Source organism: Heteronotia binoei, chromosome 4 (assembly GCF_032191835.1).
Source record: "Heteronotia binoei isolate CCM8104 ecotype False Entrance Well chromosome 4, APGP_CSIRO_Hbin_v1, whole genome shotgun sequence".
Classification (NCBI taxonomy): Eukaryota; Metazoa; Chordata; class Lepidosauria; order Squamata; family Gekkonidae; genus Heteronotia; species Heteronotia binoei.
Genome location: NC_083226.1, coordinates 11,462,679 through 11,483,027, shown reverse-complemented (window position 1 = coordinate 11,483,027; position 20,349 = coordinate 11,462,679). Strand labels below are relative to the sequence as shown.

The window sequence follows — 20,349 nt, the reverse complement described above, 5'->3', positions numbered from 1 at the left end:
GCCCAACAGAGAGGAGCGGTACGGGGGGGAGGGGAGGGTCATATTCCAGGCTGCAGCAGCTCACGCCACTTGTGTCAGAGCAGCCAGGAAAACGGCATGCCCTCCTGCAGCCCGGAAGCATGGCACGTGCCAGGAGCCCCGCCCGAACATCCCAGCGTAAAGAGGGCGGGGCCAGAGAGGGGAGGGCCCGGAGAGGGGTGGGAGCACAGGGGAGAGAAAAAAAGGCCACAAGAGAGAGGTCAGGGAAGAATGACCAAGAGGCTGCACACCTAGAGAGAGGCGGAGCCTGCCAGCACCTAGCCAGGGAGAGAGAGAGCCAAAAAGGGGTGATGCAGCTTGGCTTCCTCCCGTTTCTGAGATCTCTGGCCTGGGACAAAGGACCAGCTAGGGACCTTTAGGGCGACGGCGGCTCGAGTGCAGCCCGAGGGGGCTCCAGGGGCACAGTGACACATGCAAAGGCTGATTGTCAGGGATGCAGAACTTGTTGCGCCATGATGTCCAGCCACTAAATCAGGGGTCCCTAATCTGGTGTCCATGGCTACCATGGCACTCGCTAATAGAAGAAGATGACGACATTGGATTTATATCCCGCCCTCCGCTCCGAAGAGTCTCAGAGCGGCTCACAATCTCCTTTCCCTTCCTCCCCCACAACAGACACCCTGTGAGGTGGGTGGGGCTGGAGAGGGCTCTCACAGCAGCTGCCCTTTCAAGGACAGAGTCTCAGAGAGGCCTACAGTCCACTTTCCCTTCCTCCCCCACAACAGACACCCTGTGAGGTGGGTGGGGCTGGAGAGGGCTCTCACAGCAGCTGCCCTTTCAAGGACAGAGTCTCAGAGCGGCTCACAATCTCCTTTACCTTCCTCCCCCACAATAGACACCCTGTGAGATGGGCGGGGCTGAGAGGGCTCTCACAGCAGCTGCCCTTTCAAGGACAGAGTCTCAGAACAGCCTATAAGCTCCTTTCCCTTCCTCCCCCACAACAGACACCCTGTGAGGTGGGTGGGGCTGGAGAGGGCTCTCCCAGCAGCTGCCCTTTCAAGGACAACCTCTGCCAGAGCTATGGTGGACTCAAGGCCATGCTAGCAGGTGCAAGTGGAGGAGCGGGGAATCAAACCCGGTTCTCCCAGATAAGAGTCCGCACACTTAACCACTACACCAAACTGGCTCGCTTCCCCCCATGTTTTTAGAAAGTGGGTGGAGCGAAGCACCTGATTGGCTGTTGGAGATTTGATCGGCTGTGGCAGATTTTTAAAAACACTGCTTTGGCGGCAGCTGCTGCCATAGCACAGTGTGACTGATGGTAAGTGGTGTCAGCCATTTTGTTGCTGGCCACACCTCCCGCAGCCACCATTTTGCAGCTGCCATTTTGCGGCTTTGCCCATCACACTATGTCAGAATTCCGAAAGTGCCCACCGGCTCAGAAAGGTTGGAGACCACGGCACTAAGGGGAACTTTGGCGTCATGTACCATCAGCATGCCAGTGACGCACAGCTCTAGATTCCTGTTAAATGAACCTCCAGGATCTGCCTTTCTAAGCAGGTCTTGTGCTGTGTCTTAGTGGCTTAGGAAGAACAAGCCACCAGTCCTTCCAGATAAGGTACAGGGGGTTGGGGCAGAGGAAATCGTGCAGCTTTATGGTCACCGACCCCCAAGGTGAGACCTGGAGATCTCCCAGAGTTGTAACTCATCTGGAGAGGACATAGGTCAGTTCCCGCCGGAGAAAGCGGCTGCTTTGGAAGGTGGGCTCTGTGGCGTTAGAGCCCCCTGAAGCCCCTCCCCTCTCCAGGCTTCACTCCCAACTCTGCACACATTTCCTAACTTGGAGTCGACAACCCTGTGCTAGTTGTGGTTGAACGGAGCGGAGCCTTTGGCTGGTTCTGTTAAGGACTGAGCCTTACTGCTTAAGAGGCTGGGGAGCGTGGCGGCGAAGGGGCCTTTTCTTAGGCACAGAGCTTGGCATCTCTGCTAGACGTGCCTGATTTGGTCACACCGAGCCCTGCTAGCGGACCCTCGAGGCAGCCGACTTCCAGCCACCCTGTGTGGCTTTCAGAGCAGGAGGCCAACAGAAGTGGCTTGCCGTTGCCTGCCTCTGCGTAATGACTCGGGGTTTCTGTGGGGCGTTCCCATCCCAGCGCTAACCAGGGCAGCCCCTGCTTAGCTGACGGGAGCCGATGAGATCAACTAGCCTGAGCCCTCCAGGTCGGGGTCTCCTTAGCGCTATGAACATATGAAGCTGCCTTCTACTGAATCAGACCTTTGGCCCATCCAAGTCAGTCTTGTCTCCTCAGACTGGCAGCGGCTCTCCAGGGTCTCAAGCTGAGGTTTCTCACGCCTACTTGCCTGGACCCTTTTGAGTTGGAGATGCCGGGGATTGAACCTGGGACCTTCTGCTTCCCAAGCAGATGCTCTACCACTGAGCCACCGTCCCTCCCCTTAGACATATGAACATACGAAGCTGCCTTCTACCGAATCAAACCCTTGGTCCATCAAAGTCTATATTGTCTTCTCAGACTGGCAGCGGCTCTCCAGGGTCTCAAGCTGAGGTTTTTCACACCTATTTGCCTGAACCCTTTTTTGGAGATGCCGGGGATTGAACCTGGGACCTTCTGCTTCCCAAGCAGATGCTCTACCACTGAGCCACCGTCCCTCCCCAAACATATGAACATATGAAGCTGCCTTATACTGAATCAGACCCTTGGTCCATCAAAGTCAGTATTGTCTTCTCAGACTGGCAGCGGCTCTCCAGGGTCTCTAGCTGAGGTTTTTCGCACCTGCTTGCCTGGACCCTTTTTTGGAGATGCCGGGGATTGAACCTGGGACCTTCTGCTTACCAAGCAGATGCTCTACCGCTGAGCCACCGTCCCTCCCCTAACGATGTTAGACGACAGTCATGCATATTCTGAATCGGGCTGCCCTTAACGATGAGTTGGAAATGCCAGCTGGTCAGCTCACTGAGACACTCAGCCCTCGCTGTGGAACACCTGCGCTCGGGGCTGATCTGTCTCTCAGCCCAGCTGAAGGTATTTCTGCTTGTCCTCTCATCGCCTGGAGCCCAGATGCTCGAAGGACCACCTCTCCCGCTATCAGTGAGTGCAGCTATGAAGCTCTGCCCAGCTTAGGGCTGGGAGACTGGCCACGGCTTGAACTTGGCCTTTTCTGAGCTAGCCCCCGTGTCCTGGGTTGGATCTCAAAGGGGGTTTTGTGGGTGGGTGTGTGTTTTAAATTGGTGTGCTTGGCCTGGGGTCCACTGTAAAAAGTGTGTGTCCTTTTGTAAATGAATAAACTTGGAAGAAGGTTTTTTTTAAAAAAAAAATTGATAATGACATAGATTGGTGCAAGTGGAGTGGGGAGGGGGGCGGGTTGAGCCAGATCATGAGCGCCTCGTTCTGTATATTTCACCACTGGCCTTCCTCTGTCTAAGAGGTGAGGGCCCAGAAAAGAATCAGAAAAATTCGGAGGGATTCCGTCCTTTCGGCCTTTTCCCAGTGGAAAAATTATCAGACGCAGTAACGCTTGAACTCTACAGATGGCACCAGCCGCAGATCTTACCCAAGTCACAGACGTCTGCAATTGGGATGCCAGATTCAGGTGCGCTGAACCGCTCGTCCTTCTTTCTGTCCTTTTAGAGAAATCAGAGTCCGCCCCCAGTGCCGCCTCAAACGCTCCCGCAAGCGAGCCGGGCTCCGTCGCGCCCTCCTCGACGGCTTCGTCTCTGCTGGGCATGGTGTCGCGTCAGCTGGGAGACTCCAAGCCTCCGCAAGCCATCGTCAAGCCGCAGATCCTCACGCACATCATCGAGGGCTTCGTCATCCAGGAAGGGGCAGAACCGTTCCCGGTAAGAGGGCTCTTTGTGCTGCCCAATGCCGTTCTCGCTACCAGGTGTGACGGAGCCGAGAAAAAGCGTCTGTGGTCCTGCGGGGTCACCTAGGGAGCGTCCGAGGAGGAGGTTGCTGATTTCTTCCAACCCTTTCCCCACAGGTGGGTTGTTCTCAGCTCCTGAAAGAGTTTGAAAAGCCTCTTCAGGGAGGGGCTTCCTCCAGACAGACGGAGAGCCAGCCCAGCAACTCCCCAGGAGGAGACAGCATGACAGCAGGTAGGAGGGGCTCGATCAGACCAGGGGGAGGGTTAACTCCAAAGACCTTTATTGACATATCTACAGTCAGAAGCAAATAAAGCCTTATAACATAGCAATAAGGTCTAGGGGAAATTAAGCGCGTTTAAAAGCGGCGCTGTTGGATGTTTGAAAATGTAAAAATTCCTAAGAGAATTAGCATTGAGCCAAAGGAATCAGATCTAGGATTCCATACGGATAAGTACAGTAAAGGACATTGCTATCTAAAAATTTTGAACTTTAAGAACTCCTATAAGAAATTCGGCGACGGCATTAGTGATCTCAGGGACCAGGTCATTTAAGAGAAATTGACATTTCAACTTAGTATTCAGATACCTTTTGGGACAGAGCCAAGTTAAGAGCAGTTTTCCCCGGGATACCTCATACAGAGGGCATTCCGCAATGATGTCCTCTGTTGTGTCCAGGCGGTTAAGACTACAAGGGAGGGTTAACTCTTTCCTTCCTGCGAACTACTCGTCCTTGGACGTCACCTCCGCCCATATTTCTCTCTCCTTGCAATTGTGCTGAGCCAAGTTTGTTGATTGGCTCCCTCTCTCAAAGGGAGGCCGGAGGAAAGAAACACGCCAGGATTTCTCTGTATCTTGGGGGCAGTGTTGGAGGGTGCTTGTCCTTCTGGGTTGGGATGGGCCATAGTTCAGTGGCAGAGCATCCCCTTGGCATGCGGAAGGTCCCAGGTTCAATCCCCAGCAACTCCAGGGAAAAGGTCTAGGCAGGAGGTGATGGGAAAGAGCTCGGCTCGAGACCCTGGAGAGCTATTGTCTGTCAGAGCAGGTTTTACTGATCTGGATAATGGATCAGTCACCTGATTCATGTTTATATTAACAGACTGCTGTCGTGTTGTATTGAGGGAAACCAGATCTTTTAACAGGACTCCCAAAGATTGCTTGGAGAAATGCAGAGTTCTATTTATAGGGTCATAATTTGACTATATCTTGTTGTAATTTTGAACAGGCTTCCAAATTCCTCTTAACACAGGCTAGGGGTGTGCACAAAAAAAAAAAAATTACGGAATTACACAGATTCGGAAATACACAGGGCCAAAAAGATACGGAATGCCGTGTGTTTCCTATTACCGTACTTGGAATAGCCGCATATACGGTAGATGGCGCTGCTATTCCAAATATACGGCCCCATTATACCCTATGGCCATTGAAATCAATGGCAAAATAGGGTATATTGGAAGCCGCCTGGAGGGGAGGGGGTTTGAGGGAGAGCCCTCAAATTTGCAGGGGACCTTCAAGGGACTCTCCCCTATAAAGGACAAATGCTTTTTCACCACAGATCTGGTTGCCCTGAAAACAGCTGGCACAATGGTCCTGCTAAGGGTGGTTCTAGCAGGAACTTTGTGCCAGGGCTCCAGGCACTCGAGCAACCCTAGCACCCCAGGATTCTCGACCACTGCAAATGGAAGCCCATGGACGACCGACCTGGCAAGGTTCCAGGCAATCACCTTCCTGCCATACCTGATTCCCCCTCTTGGCACACAGGTGCCACCCCTACCAAACATCTCAGGCAGAGATGGCTGGCGTTCCTGTACTCCCATGGAACGCTCCTGGAGAGCTCCAGAGGCAGTCGCGATGGGACTGACCTCCTGGCTGGGTGATGTTGGCCGCTTGGGCACCACAGCATCAGCCTGCTTCTCCCCCTTAAGACGCACCACCGGGTGATGCTTCCGCAGGTGGTTTTGCATCCCCCCCCCCGGAGTCAGGTGGGCAGGGTCCCGCCCACGACTGATCCGGGCCCTGCACAGCTGGCACTGCGCATAGCGTGGATCCTCCATAAGTTTGAAATACTTCCAGACTTCGGAGGTGTACGGATGCCCAAGCTGACTGGCAGCTTTGGTGTCCGGAGCCACCTCCTGTGAGGTGCTCGGGGCAGACACATCGTGTCTCGGGGTGGCAGGAGGGGCTGGCCACCAGGGGGAAGTGGGCGGAGATGGAGGCACCTTGTGTGTCTCCATCTCTTCCCCCACCCCATGCGGCCTCCCCTCCTGGCCATCCCCTGAAGGACTGCTGGTGCCTGAAGGAACCGAAGAAGGGGGCTGGTCCTCCTCAACCAGCTTCTCCTCCAGCTCCTGCACGACACTCTGCACCCTCCTTGGGGTGGTCGTTTTGGACAGAAAACTGTCCCCAAAGCTCATCTCCAAGGAAGGCTGCTCTTGCTGCCCCTCCTCCGGCTGCTGAGGCCGAGTGACATCACCTGGAGGAGAGACTGCCCGAGCAGCAGACCCCTGCTCAGTGCCAGCACCTAATGGCACCTCTGCTGGGGGCGCCCCAGCAGCAGCCTCGATGAAGGGCCCAAGGCGGGCCTTCTTCTTCATCACACTCTGGCCAGAGGTCGGAGTGCTGCTAGGCGGCTGTGGAGTGGCCCTACGCACAGGTGGGGGGGAGACCTGGGTCCTCCCCCTCCCCTCTAGTCTTCTCCTTGGCCTTGCCCCCAGGGCCCCTCTTCTGCTGCCTGTCACTCATGTCACCCTTGGCCAGTCTCACACAACCTGAACTGAAAGTGGTTTTTTTTTACAAACCTAACTCACTGCACTGTACCCTGAACCAACAGGTGCCCTGACTTCTTTTTAAAAACCCTCCCACCAAAACTTGTTTGTTTTTTTCTTTGGTCCCTTAGCTGTCTTTCTTTGGGTTGGGGTAGTAGTGATCTGGTAAAGTTTAGGAGCCTAGGTGATCCTGCCTCTACCTGGCTACCGTTTTTAAAAGGCTACCTTGAGATGAAGGCAATCCTTGTTATATCCTCCTAGTGAAATAATCTCCTAACTAGATCCTGGGACAAACCGGATTTCCTTGCAAACTAGAAATCAGGTGTCCCCTAACTTGAGAGAAGTTGTGGTTTACACTATGGAAATCTAAGGATGCACCAGCTTTCAGTGGCTGAAAGCAAGATGCACTGCAACCCTAGTCTCTTTAAAAGGGAGCCTGATGTGGCCTAGTAGTCACGCTGCCTTTTATGAGAAACCTAAAATCTTTTTAAATCGCCCCTATCTGGCCTAGTTGAATTTTGAAAGAAGATAAAGCCCTAAACTGGATTAATTTTTTTTTAAATTTCAAAAAACACAATCCCTAAAAACACCCTTATTAGTGGGGCAACCTATTTAGTGGCCCTAGGCAAACCGAAAGCAGCCTCAGACTCCAAAAACAACTCTATAAAAACCCCACCCCACACAGCCCACACACCAACCCCCTCACACCAACCAGAGGTAACTTAAAAAAACCAAAACGTGACAGAAAGAAACTTAACTTTGAACCCCCCTTTTCGCCAATAAGAAACCTCAGGCCAAATCAGTCAACAACACCCCCCCCCCCCCCACTAAACCCAGAACCAGGAAAAGGGACAACAGGAGAAGGCCAAGATACTCAACTGTTAAAAAAGTGGCCTTTTCACCAATAAGAAACCTCAGGCCAAACTAGTCAACAACACCCCCCCCCCCAAACCCCGAACCAGGAAAAGGGACAATAGGAGAAGGCCAGGATACTCAGCTGTTAAAAAAGTGGCCTTTTCACCAATAAGAAACCTCAGGCCAAACTAGTCAACAACACCACCACCCCCAAACCCAGAACCAGGAAAAGGGACAACAGGAGAAGGCCAAGATACTCAGCTGTTAAAAAATGTTATTCTCACCAATAAGAAACCTCAGGCCAAATCAGTCAACACCCCCCCTCCAAAACCAGAACAGGAGGATGCAAAATCTGCAACAGTAGATCCAAACAGAAGGCCAAGAAACTCAGCTGTTAAAAAAGTGGCCTTTTAAACAATGAAAATGAGTCCAAACAGCCCCCCCCCCAAGAACCAGAAGCAGAAGAGAAAAGGAGCAACAGCAACACCACAAAGACAGCAGCAACAAATCAAACACAGAAGCCTTTTAAAGCAGTAAAAAACTTAACTTTTAACAATACAGGAACTTTACCAACCCCTCCCCCCCAAAAAAAACCTTCACCCTAACCCCAAGAAATCCAAGCCATCCAAATCAAGAAAAGTAAAAGGACACTGCACTTTTAAAAGTCCTCTCACTAAAGTAAGATACGGGCAAATTGGCAAACCCCCCACCCCACCTAGGGCCCCCACCCCCAGCAGAACCCCCTAACCCCAAATAACGCCCCCACCCAGTACTCACCCACCAAAATCTGGATAAGTAAAGGGACTCTGAGTCCTTTTACTAACTAAAATAAAAACAGGAACCCCAAGACTGTCTTACCTTTAGACGTCTTCTCTTCTCCAGGCACTGTCTGGCAGGTCAGGCAAGGCTGAGGTAGAGCAGCAGCAGCTGAGGCCAAGGGCCAGCGCAGCACAATCTCTGTCTCACACCAACACAACAGCAATGGAGGAGTCCAGCCAGGCAGACGCCTTAAAAAGGTTCTCTGACCCACAGAGCAGTTTCAAAAAATAGCACCGCTCTGTGATTGGCCAGAGAACACTGTTTACTTGGATGCCCAAGTAAACAAAAGAACAACAATGTAGCTGATGGCTGAGGGATTAGCCCAGCTATCAGCTACACAACAGCCCTGCAAAGCATGCATTTGCAATGCATTTTGCAAATGCGTGCTTTGAATTGGATGCTGGGGCTCCTATCCCCCTCCTTCCCTGATCCCAGGGAGGCTATGGGAGAGGTGGGGAAAGGCATCCAAAGGCGGGAAAGGAAGCAAGCAGCTCCCCTGAGGCTGCAGAAGCTCCTTTCCCACCTTTTCCATTGACTTCCGTATACTTCTGAATATCTATACGGAAGTATACGGGGAGCCATATACGGCTCCCGTTTAATGGCCTGAAAATGGGATTGGTAATATACGGTGCCGTATACTACCGAATCGGGTGATTCGGTGCTCTACGCGGTTCGGCCGAACCGAATGCACACCCCTTACACAGGCACTGGTGTATTAGCAATGGCAGAATTCAAAACTGCACCGGTTCAATTATTACTTTCACATATAAAGTGTGTAAATAAGCATTTAGTGCAATGTAAAAACAGAAAAAGGATTCCCCCCCCCTTGCTTTCAGCAGATGACCTGTGCTGCTACTAGTCGGTGAAAATTTCTTGGGTTGTTCTCAGTGTTTTCCTGTGCTTTTCATTCCATAGAGCAAGACAAGAAAGGGAACCTGCTGAAATGTGAATTCTGTGGAAAATACGGCCCCGCCAATCAGTTCCGCGGTTCTAAGAGATTCTGTTCTGTGACGTGTGCCAAGAGGTAACGGCAGCTGGACGTCCTTGATATTCAAGGGGCATAAGTTCATTGCACGAGAATTTAAACGGGCTGTTGTGGTAGCGTCATCAGGTACATCGGGAGTGGCACTGATTTCTTTTGGAAAAGGAAAGAAGCCCACAAATGAACAGAGGAAAGGGAAGTTGGCTGGCATTACTATTGGCTTTTATAGAACAAAGTAGGAGTCAATTGATAGAACAAAGTAGGAGTCAGTTTGCACCTTTAAGACCAACCAAGTTTTATTCAGAATGTAAGGTTTCTTCAGACTTCTTCAGACAAGGAATGAAGTACAGTGAGCAGAGCCACTTATTGCTGGAGGGCAGCGGTTGAGAATGCAAAATGGTGCATTTTGCCATTGGATTTTAACTTTGTACCGTTTTGCATTCTCAACCACTGCCCACCAGCTGTATGTAGCTCTGCTCACTGTTCCTCATTCCTCGCCCGAAGGAGTCTGCACGCACACGAAAGCTGACATTCTGAATAAAACTTCGTCGGTCTTAAAGGGGCTACTGGACTCTTGCTTGGTTCTGTTGCTTCAGACCAACGCAGCTGCCCACCTGGGTCTGTTTGCTTTTATGTTCAGAGTTCCTTATGCCAAGATCTGACTGTAGTATAAAGGTGGGCAATTAGGCCAGATGTTCCTTCTCTGTGTTATAGGCGGGCGGGCGAGCAAATGGAGATAGTCTTCAGGCAACTCCGTAGGGTTTTAGTGGTCGAGACATCCGGCCGTTTTGCTGAGAGAGGAGGAACTGGCAGCCCCCCAAAGGGCTTTTGTGGCAGGCAAGACTCCGTCCTCGCCTCTTCTTTCAGGTACAACGTGGGATGCAGCCACCAGCTTCGTTTGCAAAGGAAGAAGATGAAGGAGATCCAGGAAGCCAGCTACGCCCGTCGACGGCGTGGGCCTCGGCGCAGCAGCTCAGAGATCGCCCGAGCCAAGATCCAGGGCAAGCGCCACCGGGTGAGGCTGCCGTTTCCTCCAGCTGTTCTGTGCCTGTGGTGGGGAGAGGGTGGAGCTGCCGTTGGCCTCGCCCTTTCTGCACCAGGGTGGGCTGGATTCAAAACAAGCCCCTTGAAATGGTGCCAGGGGCCGAAATTGCTTTCAAACTGAACAAGCTTTGTGTGTGCAGCTTTGAGGGTCCGTACAACACAAGCTTCTTAACAATTTTGAGCAGGTCTGCTTAGACAGGCCATTTTATTCAGTGGGGTTCATTCCTACGGAAGTGTTCTTAGCTGAATTTTTGAATATTTTTAGAAAAGGATAATCAAGGTATTGCATATTTTAGGCAGCGTAATGCTCATCGCCCCAAATAGGGTCCCCCCCCACCCCTCAACTTGCAGCCTTAACAGGTGGCATTTGTGATTATTTTTTTTAAAGGCAGATGGTAGTTGGCTGGGAGAGGTCTCTTCTTTCCTGGCTGCTTTCTGCTTTTGTCTTCCCCTTTCCTCCACCCAACCGGCGTCAGTCCTCTCCACCAGAAACCAGGGCCAGTGGTGGTCACTAGACTGGGCAGATCAGCAGGAAAGAAATCTGTATCCTTCTTCTGCATTATTTATGGGAGTCTTGGCCCACGTGCAAAGCATTAACCAGCAATAAATGATGAGGCAGCAGGTGATACCTAGGGCGAATGGTCAGTCCCTGTGTCCTCCCCGTCTCCCCCTCCACCATCAAGCTGGAGAGCCAGTTTGGTGTAGTGGCTAAGTGTGCGGACTCTTATCTGGGAGAACCGGGTTTGATTCCCCACTTCTCCACTTGCACCTGCTGGAATGGCCTTGGGTCAGCCACAGCTCTGGCAGAGGTTGTCCTTGAAAGGGCAGCTGCTGTGAGAGCCCTCTCAGCCCCACCCACCTCACAGGGTGTCTGTTGTGGGGGAGGAAGGGAAAGGAGATTGTGAGCCGCTCTGAGACTCTGTCCTTGAAAAGGCAGCTGGTGTGAGAGCCCTCTCAGCCCCACCCACCCCACAGGGTGTCTGTTGTGGGGGAGGAAGGGAAAGGAGATTGTGAGCCACTCTGAGACTCTGTCCTTGAAAGGGCAGCTGCTGTGAGAGCCCTCTCAGCCCCACCCACCTCACAGGGTGTCTGTTGTGGGGGAGGAAGGTAAAGGAGATTGTAGGCCATTCTGAGACTCTGTCCTTGAAAGGGCAGCTGCTGTGAGAGCCCTCTCAGCCTCACCCACCTCACAGGGTGTCTGTTGTGGGGGAGGAAGGTAAAGGAGATTGTAGGCCATTCTGAGACTCTGTCCTTGAAAGGGCAGCTGCTGTGAGAGCCCTCTCAGCCCCACCCACCTCACAGGGTGTCTGTTGTGGGGGAGGAAGGGAGAGGAGATTGTGAGCTGCTCTGAGACTCTTCGGAGTGGAGGACGGGATAGAAATGCAATATCTTCCTCATCTTCATAAACACAGGAATTCTTGTGCTGTAAGGTGGCCGGTGATGTTTCCTGACAGCCAGTTTGGTGTAGCGGTAAAGTGTGCGGACTCTTATCTGGGAGAACCGGGTTTGATTCCCCACTCCTCCACTTGCACCTGCTGGCATGGCCTTGGGTCAGCCATAGCTCTGGCAGAGGTTGTCCTTGAAAGGGCAGCTGCTGTGAGAGCCCTCACGTCACAGGTTGTCTGTTGTGGGGGAGGAAGATATAGGAGATTGTAAGCCGCTCTGAGTCTCTGATTATGAGAGAAGAACGGGGTATAAATCTGCAGTCGTCTTCTTTATGCAGGCCCCCCATGCTGTCGCAACGTCTTGGCTCCTCTAGCGCCATCCACTTTCCTCAGGACTTCCCTGAACTCTTCCTCCACGTTCCTCTTGGACCACTGCCTATATACTGCTTAACGAGAGGATTGTGAGGCTAAGGACCCAGGCAGATAAAAAGGGAACAAAATTCACAACTCGTCGTTTTTAGGGAGAGCTGATTAGTGTTGGCTTGTAGGGACAAGAACCTCCTTCCCCCCCCCCTCAAATCCCTCCCTTTCCACCTCTGGGGATTTGGTTGCGCCTCATTCCTCTTCTGATTTTGTCCATTCATTTTTGAACCTTCACACACACGTGTATTTGAAGCCAAATATCACAGGATGGTGGATTCTGCAGTTTCTTTGCAGAGTAGCAAACCGGGAGCACAGTGTAAAACCCAACAGGCTATCTGTCACTGTGATTTATGGCTACTCTGTTCTGTAGTTAATAAAAATACATATTACACAGGTAGGAGAAGACTTATCACAACTAACAGTGCGATCCTGTGTCGCAAATTGAGGAAAGCCCCATCCTTGCGATGATGTAGTACAGCTTCTGTAATAAATTGTAATATACGACAAGCGCGTGAGCCCATTTTGTAGTTTATCTTCCTCCGAAGTTTTTCTTAATAGATCTTCCTGAGAGATTATCTCCCTAGAATTAATGATAATCAGTATAGCGCAAGGGACACCGTGTAGCTGAATGGAATCTTAGTATAAAGGAGCAAATGCTGTGTCATTTAGACTTACCTCTTATTCACAACTCAGCATTTATGCAGCAAGCAAGCCGATCCTTAGTAAGACACAAAGCCTTTTGCGCTAATACTTGCCGGCAAAACACTCTCCAAACATGCTGGCAACATACCTTTCTTTAAGAAAAACTATCAAACGTAATTATTACATGTTACAGAAGCTGTTCTACAATATCACAAGGATTAATCTTTTCTAAATATGTGATCCAGGGCCACATTGTTCATTGCGCTAGTTTCTCAGTCGCCCACAGCCACGCCTCCAGACTGGGTCCTGGGGTTACGCCTCCCCCCCTCATCTGGAGTTGGCACCATGGGGGTTTCCTGGCTGCCCTGGCAGGAGGCCATGGCCCAGAATATTGGTTGCCATTTTATTTGTTAAAACATTTATACCGCACCTTCCCTTGTGGTTTACAAGGAGTTAAAACATAAGAACATAAGAGAAGCCATGTTGGATCAGGCCAATGGCCCATCCAGTCCAACACTTTGTGTCACGCAGTGGCCAATATATGTGTGTTTGTATACACACACACACACACACTGTGGCTAATAGCCACTGATGGACCTCTGCTCCATATTTTTATCCAATCCCCTCTTAAAGCTGGCTATGCTTGTAGCCGCCGCCACTTCCTGTGGCAGTGAATTCCACATGTTAATCACCCTTTGGGTGAAGAAAGACTTCCTTTTATCCGTTTTAACCTGACTGCTCAGCAATTTCATTGAATGCCCACGAGTTCTTGTATTGTGAGAAAAGGAGAAAAGGACTTCTTTCTCCACTTTCTCCATCCCATGCATTATCTTGTAAACCTCTATCATGTCACCCCGCAGTCGACGTTTCTCCAGGCTAAAGAGCCCCAAGCGTTTTAACCTTTCTTCATAGGGAAAGTGTTCCAAACCTTTAATCATTCTAGTTGCCCTTTTCTGCACTTCTTCCAGCGCTATTTTTCTTCACTTTTTCCGGAACACTGCTGGCTTAAATTTGTAAAAATGCCATACATTTTGAGGCCATGAAAAACCCACATTTTAAATCTGTTCTCCCCCCCCCCTCGAAAAAAACCCATAATTTTTGGGAGAAATTGAAAATGCAATATTAGTACTCCTTGCAGAGTGAAAGTCACCGTTAACGTTGAGAACATAAAGTGCATTGTGCATAAATTGGCTTGGCATAAAAATATCATACTTGATACCAAATTGTATCAATATTTTCTGAGCATTTGAATTGTATCCCATCCAAGGCTTGCTTTGAGCAGAAACGCAGTTCCGGCTGGTTTGATGTCAGGGGGTGTGGCCTAACATGCAAATGAATTCCTGGCAGGCTTTTTCTACAGATACCCCTATGTGAAACAATGGTGACATTGAGGGGTGTGGCCTAATAGGCAAATGAGTTCCTGCTGGGCCTTTTCTACCAAAAAAGCCCTGCATCCAGCATTTGCTTATCCTCAGTATTGCAATGATTTGATACTTTACATCAGGGGTATCGAACTCATTTGTTGTGAGGGCCGGATCTGACAAAAATGAGACCTTGTTGGGCCGGGCCATGTGGGATTGGGCCGTGTGTGTATCTATTTAAGATCAGGTAGCAGAGATATAAACTTTATAAAGGACACAAATTAAATATATATTTTTTAAAAACTTAAAACATTCGCACTCGGTCTTAAAGGTGCTTGCTTTGTATTTCTCCCACGGGATCCAGGGAACTAGGCAAAGGAAGCGCTGGCTCTTTCCCTCCCTCCCCAGGGGACCAGGAGGGGGAGGAGCCTCAGCCAACAGAAGGAAGAGAAGCTTGGCTCAGTAGCTCTGCTGTGTGATTGAGAAAGCCTGGCAAAGCAAGCTGTTATGCAGAAGGAAGCAAGATATAGGAAGAAGAAAGCAGACAAGAGCCAGTTGCTCAGGGGCCTGATAGGAACCCTCCAGGGGCCTGATTCAGCCCCCAGGATGCATGTTTGACACCCCTTTTCATGTTACGTAGTTTTTAGAAATAATATTGGAGGATAAAATATATGAACGCCTTGTCATAAATATGCTGTTTATCAGTGTAAAAGAAAATATTTCATAATCTTTCTCTCCCGCTCCCCCCCTAAAAAAAAGTTCACTTTTCCCCTGCAGGCCTTCCTATCTCTACCCCAACTAAATCCAAAAATAAAATGGCAAATCCCAAATCTCTTTTCTCCCCCTCCTCCTCTGCTGATTCAGTCCCCCTGGCTAACGGGCAGGCCTCGTAGTGCCCCCTGGAGATCTCCAAGGGCCTGTGTTGCTCGCTCTCCTCTCTTCCGGGAGCCCCTGCCACAGAGCTAGAGCTGGAGAAGTCCCAGGCTCTGGTTAGAGCCAGACTGGCCACCCTAAGCGGCCGCATTGGTGGGGGGCATGTTGACCAGGCTGGTGACATGTGCCCTGAAAAACGGTGATGAACACCTCTTGGGGGAGGAGCCTTCCTCCCTCTTGACCAGAGGCTTCCAGCGCCCCCAGACAGCAATTCCTGAGGGAGGTGGGATTGTCTAAGCAGTTGCCTCCAATTCCTAACATACGTACTGGCTACTTTCCAGTAGTCTGAGCTCAAGTCAGGGGGGGGGGTGGTATAGCCAGTGTTCTGTTTGTTGTCCTGCTTCTCAGGGGAAAGGACTCTCGTGTCCTAAGCATTTCCTCCCTTTCCGGGTTGCCTGGATTGTGCAGGGCCAAGAGGACTCCAGCCGAGGGTCGGACAACTCCAGCTACGATGAAGCGCTGTCCCCCACGTCTCCGGGACCCCTCTCCGTCAGAGCGGCTCACGGAGAACGAGACCTGACCAGTTCGAGCATGATCCCGCCAGCCGCGGACCTTCACGGCATCAATCCGGTCTTCCTCTCCAGCAACCCCAGCCGCTGGAGCGTAGAGGAAGTGTACGAGTTCATCGCATCCTTACAAGGCAAGGCCTCCGGCACTCCTTCTTACCGACACCCAGGCCAGAGAAAACAGGCTGATTGGCCTCCATTTTATTATGCCCTTCAACCAAGGAAACTCTGGGCATGGTCTCCTGTTTTCCCTCCCCACCTCCACCCCCCTTTTATCTTCCCAGCCAGCCTGTTGAGGTAGAGGGAAAGTAGTCCAGGTGTAAAAGCATTGGCTCAGGGGCAGCCACGGCTTATCCCCTCGTTCCCCCGGGCATCCAGGTGCAAGCAAGGCTTCCATCAGTAGCCTTCTGATAATGCTTTCTCAATTCCTGGCCCAGTGGCGTTTATCTGCTGACCAGTGCTCCCTCTGAGCTGAGTTAGCGTGGGCTAGCTCCGTTTTTTTAGCCTCTGGCTCACGTATTTTTGCCTTCGTTCAGGAAGGATGGCCCCAGAGCATGCAGTAGCCAAATCACTTGCTCAAAACTTCGCTAGTAGCTCACGAAGGAGAATTTTTGCTCACGACAACCCTCAGCTTGGAAGGAGCATTGCTGCCGATTTGCGTCCCCCTCCCGCTTTGTCCCACATACCCCTTCCCTCCACGGGTATGGTAATGCAGCCGTGTCAAAGGGGACCGTGAAATATTTTGTACCCTTGGTTAGTAGCAAATGGTGGGTTCGTTCACTTGTTTGCTGAATGTGTCTCCCCCCCCCCTCCCCGTTTCTCCCTAATGGGGACCCGAAATGATTTATGACATTCTCATCTCCTCCATTTTATCTTGACAACAAACCGGTGGGCTGGGCTGGGCTGAGCGTGTGATTGGCCCTTATAAGGTCCCCAGGTAAGCTTCCATGGCAGTGTAGGGACTCCAACCTGGGCCCCCCAGATCCAAGCTGGGACCGTCCAGCCCCACTCCGCCATAGCCACTAGGCCTGTCCCAACACAGGGCACCCTTCCTTTCTGTGGTCCCCAGGTAAGCTTCCATGGCAGTGTAGGGACTCCAACCTGGGCCTCCCAGATCCAAGCTGGGACCGTCCAGCCCCACTCCGCCATAGCCACTAGGCCTGTCCCAACACAGGGCACCCTTCCTTTCCATGGTCCCCAAGTAAGCTTCCATGGCAGTGTAGGGACTCCAACCTGGGCCTCCCAGATCCAAGCTGGGACCGTCCAGCCCCACTCCGCCATAGCCACTAGGCCTGTCCCAACACAGGGCACCCTTCCTTCCCATGGTCCCCAAGTAAGCTTCCATGGCAGTGTAGGGACTCCAACCTGGGCCTCCCAGATCCAAGCTGGGACCGTCCAGCCCCACTCCGCCATAGCCACTAGGCCTGTCCCAACACAGGGCACCCTTCCTTTCCGTGGTCCCCAGGTAAGCTTCCATGGCAGTGTAGGGACTCCAACCTGGGCCTCCCAGATCCAAGCTGGGACCGTCCAGCCCCACTCCGCCATAGCCACTAGGCCTGTCCCAACACAGGGCACCCTTCCTTTCCGTGGTCCCCAGGTAAGCTTCCATGGCAGTGTAGGGACTCCAACCTGGGCCTCCCAGATCCAAGCTGGGACCGTCCAGCCCCACTCCGCCATAGCCACTAGGCCTGTCCCAACACAGGGCACCCTTCCTTTCCGTGGTCCCCAGGTAAGCTTCCATGGCAGTGTAGGGACTCCAACCTGGGCCTCCCAGATCCAAGCTGGGACCGTCCAGCCCCACTCCGCCATAGCCACTAGGCCTGTCCCAACACAGGGCACCCTTCCTTTCCGTGGTCCCCAGGTAAGCTTCCATGGCAGTGTAGGGACTCCAACCTGGGCCTCCCAGATCCAAGCTGGGACCGTCCAGCCCCACTCCGCCATAGCCACTAGGCCTGTCCCAACACAGGGCACCCTTCCTTTCTGTGGTCCCCAGGTAAGCTTCCATGGCAGTGTAGGGACTCCAACCTGGGCCTCCCAGATCCAAGCTGGGACCGTCCAGCCCCACTCCGCCATAGCCACTAGGCCTGTCCCAACACAGGGCACCCTTCCTTTCCATGGTCCCCAGGTAAGCTTCCATGGCAGTGTAGGGACTCCAACCTGGGCCTCCCAGATCCAAGCTGGGACCGTCCAGCCCCACTCCGCCATAGCCACTAGGCCTGTCCCAACACAGGGCACCCTTCCTTCCCATGGTCCCCAGGTAAGCTTCCATGGCAGTGTAGGGACTCCAACCTGGGCCTCCCAGATCCAAGCTGGGACCGTCCAGCCCCACTCCGCCATAGCCACTAGGCCTGTCCCAACACAGGGCACCCTTCCTTCCCATGGTCCCCAGGTAAGCTTCCATGGCAGTGTAGGGACTCCAACCTGGGCCTCCCAGATCCAAGCTGGGACCGTCCAGCCCCACTCCGCCATAGCCACTAGGCCTGTCCCAACACAGGGCACCCTTCCTTCCCATGGTCCCCAGGTAAGCTTCCATGGCAGTGTAGGGACTCCAACCTGGGCCTCCCAGATCCAAGCTGGGACCGTCCAGCCCCACTCCGCCATAGCCACTAGGCCTGTCCCAACACAGGGCACCCTTCCTTCCCATGGTCCCCAGGTAAGCTTCCATGGCAGTGTAGGGACTCCAACCTGGGCCTCCCAGATCCAAGCTGGGACCGTCCAGCCCCACTCCGCCATAGCCACTAGGCCTGTCCCAACACAGGGCACCCTTCCTTTCTGTGGTCCCCAGGTAAGCTTCCATGGCAGTGTAGGGACTCCAACCTGGGCCTCCCAGATCCAAGCTGGGACCGTCCAGCCCCACTCCGCCATAGCCACTAGGCCTGTCCCAACACAGGGCACCCTTCCTTCCCATGGTCCCCAAGTAAGCTTCCATGGCAGTGTAGGGACTCCAACCTGGGCCTCCCAGATCCAAGCTGGGACCGTCCAGCCCCACTCCGCCATAGCCACTAGGCCTGTCCCAACACAGGGCACCCTTCCTTTCCGTGGTCCCCAGGTAAGCTTCCATGGCAGTGTAGGGACTCCAACCTGGGCCTCCCAGATCCAAGCTGGGACCGTCCAGCCCCACTCCGCCATAGCCACTAGGCCTGTCCCAACACAGGGCACCCTTCCTTCCCATGGGCCTCACGGTGTGCTCAACCCCGCAGGCTGCCAGGAGATTGCAGAGGAGTTTCGCTCCCAGGAGATTGACGGGCAGGCCCTGCTCCTGCTGAAGGAGGAGCACCTCATGAGCGCCATGAACATCAAGCTGGGTCCCGCCCTCAAGATCTGTGCCAAGATCAACATCCTCAAAGAGACCTAATGACACGCACCGCGCTCGTTACGAGGCCGTTTCTTCAAGCTCTTGACGCTGGCGGGAAGGAAAGAGACCTCTCTTGTTAGCCTGCATCAGTGCTATGGAGTGAGGCCTTGAAACGTCTCCCTTGAAGAACAGCCTTTGCTGCTGGGACATTCAGTCCCTGGCCTCTGAACTGTCCTGAGGGTAAATGTGGCGACGAAGAGAGCGTTTCCTTGTCACGGTCTCCGGAGGCTCCCGAGGGCAAGGGACAAGGAAGGGGGCCGTCCGTCTTCTCCGAGCAGAGTTCTCCTCAGAACCATTAGATGCCCGGGAAGGGCATGGCTAATGCAGGATGTTGGACAAGCTTTGTCTTATCGAAGGAGGAAAGTGGGCAGAAGGGGAAGAACACCAAAAACGTTGTCCGCTGCCTTTTCTTTTCTCCCCACAGCTGGAAATCTCCAGTGCCTGACGTTGGGTGGAAACTATCCACAGGCCTCCTCCGCACACCTTGGTCAGGGGAGGAAGGGAAACGTTGCAGATGAAAGATTGGGGGCTTGCTAGGGCCTGGTAGGAGCCTTGCTCAGAAAACCTGAGCACATCCGGTGGTGTGGTTATAAAGGGCGTATGTGTGTGGGGGACACCCTTTTTAAAATAAATAACAAAGGTCGGTAGTACCACAGCTATCTGCCGGGGTTAGGATCTACCCTTCGAGATCCAAAGGAAACACACAAGTTTGCTGAAGCGGCAGCTGTTTTGTCTAACATTTTGCATTTTTCTTTTTTTTCCCATTTTGTATCTTGTCCTCGCCCCTAAGAGAGCATATGAGACAAAACTTCTGCAAGCAGGTTTGTATCCTCTTATCAGAGGCCTGTTTTATTTTTGTTTCACAGAAATATTCCCTCAGTAAAAGAATGCTTCAAAAAAAAATAAAAAATAAACCGCTAGTCCTCGTTCTGTTGACCGGTTACGTGTTGATGGAGCGTAGGGTGCTTTCCTCTACCCTGAGGAGTCTTAAAGTGGCTTGCAATCGCATCCCCTTCCTTTCCCCACAATGGGCACCGTGAGGTAGGTGGGGCTGAGAGGGTTCTGACAGAACTGTGATGACGCCAGTGCACGTCTCTCTGCTGTCCCTCGAAAGAAGCTTCCAAGATCTTTTGACTTTCAGTAACTTCAGAAGGCCCTTTTGAAACTGATGCTCAGCTTGGCCAGAACCGTTTCAGCTCCACAGGGGCACGTTCAGCCCACGTAGCTCAGCCAGTGATGGGGCCCTTTTCACTTTGCTCAAACAACTCGAATAGGTAAGCCCATTATCGCTACCATAATCTGTCCGGGAGAGAGGCTAAAGAATGACGTGGCAGGGAACTGGCAAAGGTTGCAGCCGTTTCCCAGCTCAGCAGAAGATCTGGAGCATTCTGGCGGAAAGCACTGCTGAAATGCAGCCAACA

General features: G+C 52.4%; 1 protein-coding gene across 2 annotated transcripts in view; it reads left to right on the top strand.

Annotated features, from left to right (window-relative positions):
- The window catches only part of PHC1 (polyhomeotic homolog 1), a 36,727-nt gene extending 16,885 nt beyond the window's left edge, over nucleotides 1-19,842 (top strand). For both annotated transcript variants that reach the window (XM_060236783.1, XM_060236782.1), the window contains 6 exons: nucleotides 3,627-3,835; nucleotides 3,979-4,093; nucleotides 9,213-9,321; nucleotides 10,147-10,294; nucleotides 15,476-15,707; nucleotides 18,774-19,842. In XM_060236783.1, the coding sequence (XP_060092766.1) occupies nucleotides 3,627-3,835; nucleotides 3,979-4,093; nucleotides 9,213-9,321; nucleotides 10,147-10,294; nucleotides 15,476-15,707; nucleotides 18,774-18,928 (968 nt within the window). In that variant the 3' untranslated portion in view covers nucleotides 18,929-19,842. The remainder of the gene's footprint in view (nucleotides 1-3,626; nucleotides 3,836-3,978; nucleotides 4,094-9,212; nucleotides 9,322-10,146; nucleotides 10,295-15,475; nucleotides 15,708-18,773) is intronic.
- Nucleotides 19,843-20,349: the final 507 nt, after the last annotated feature.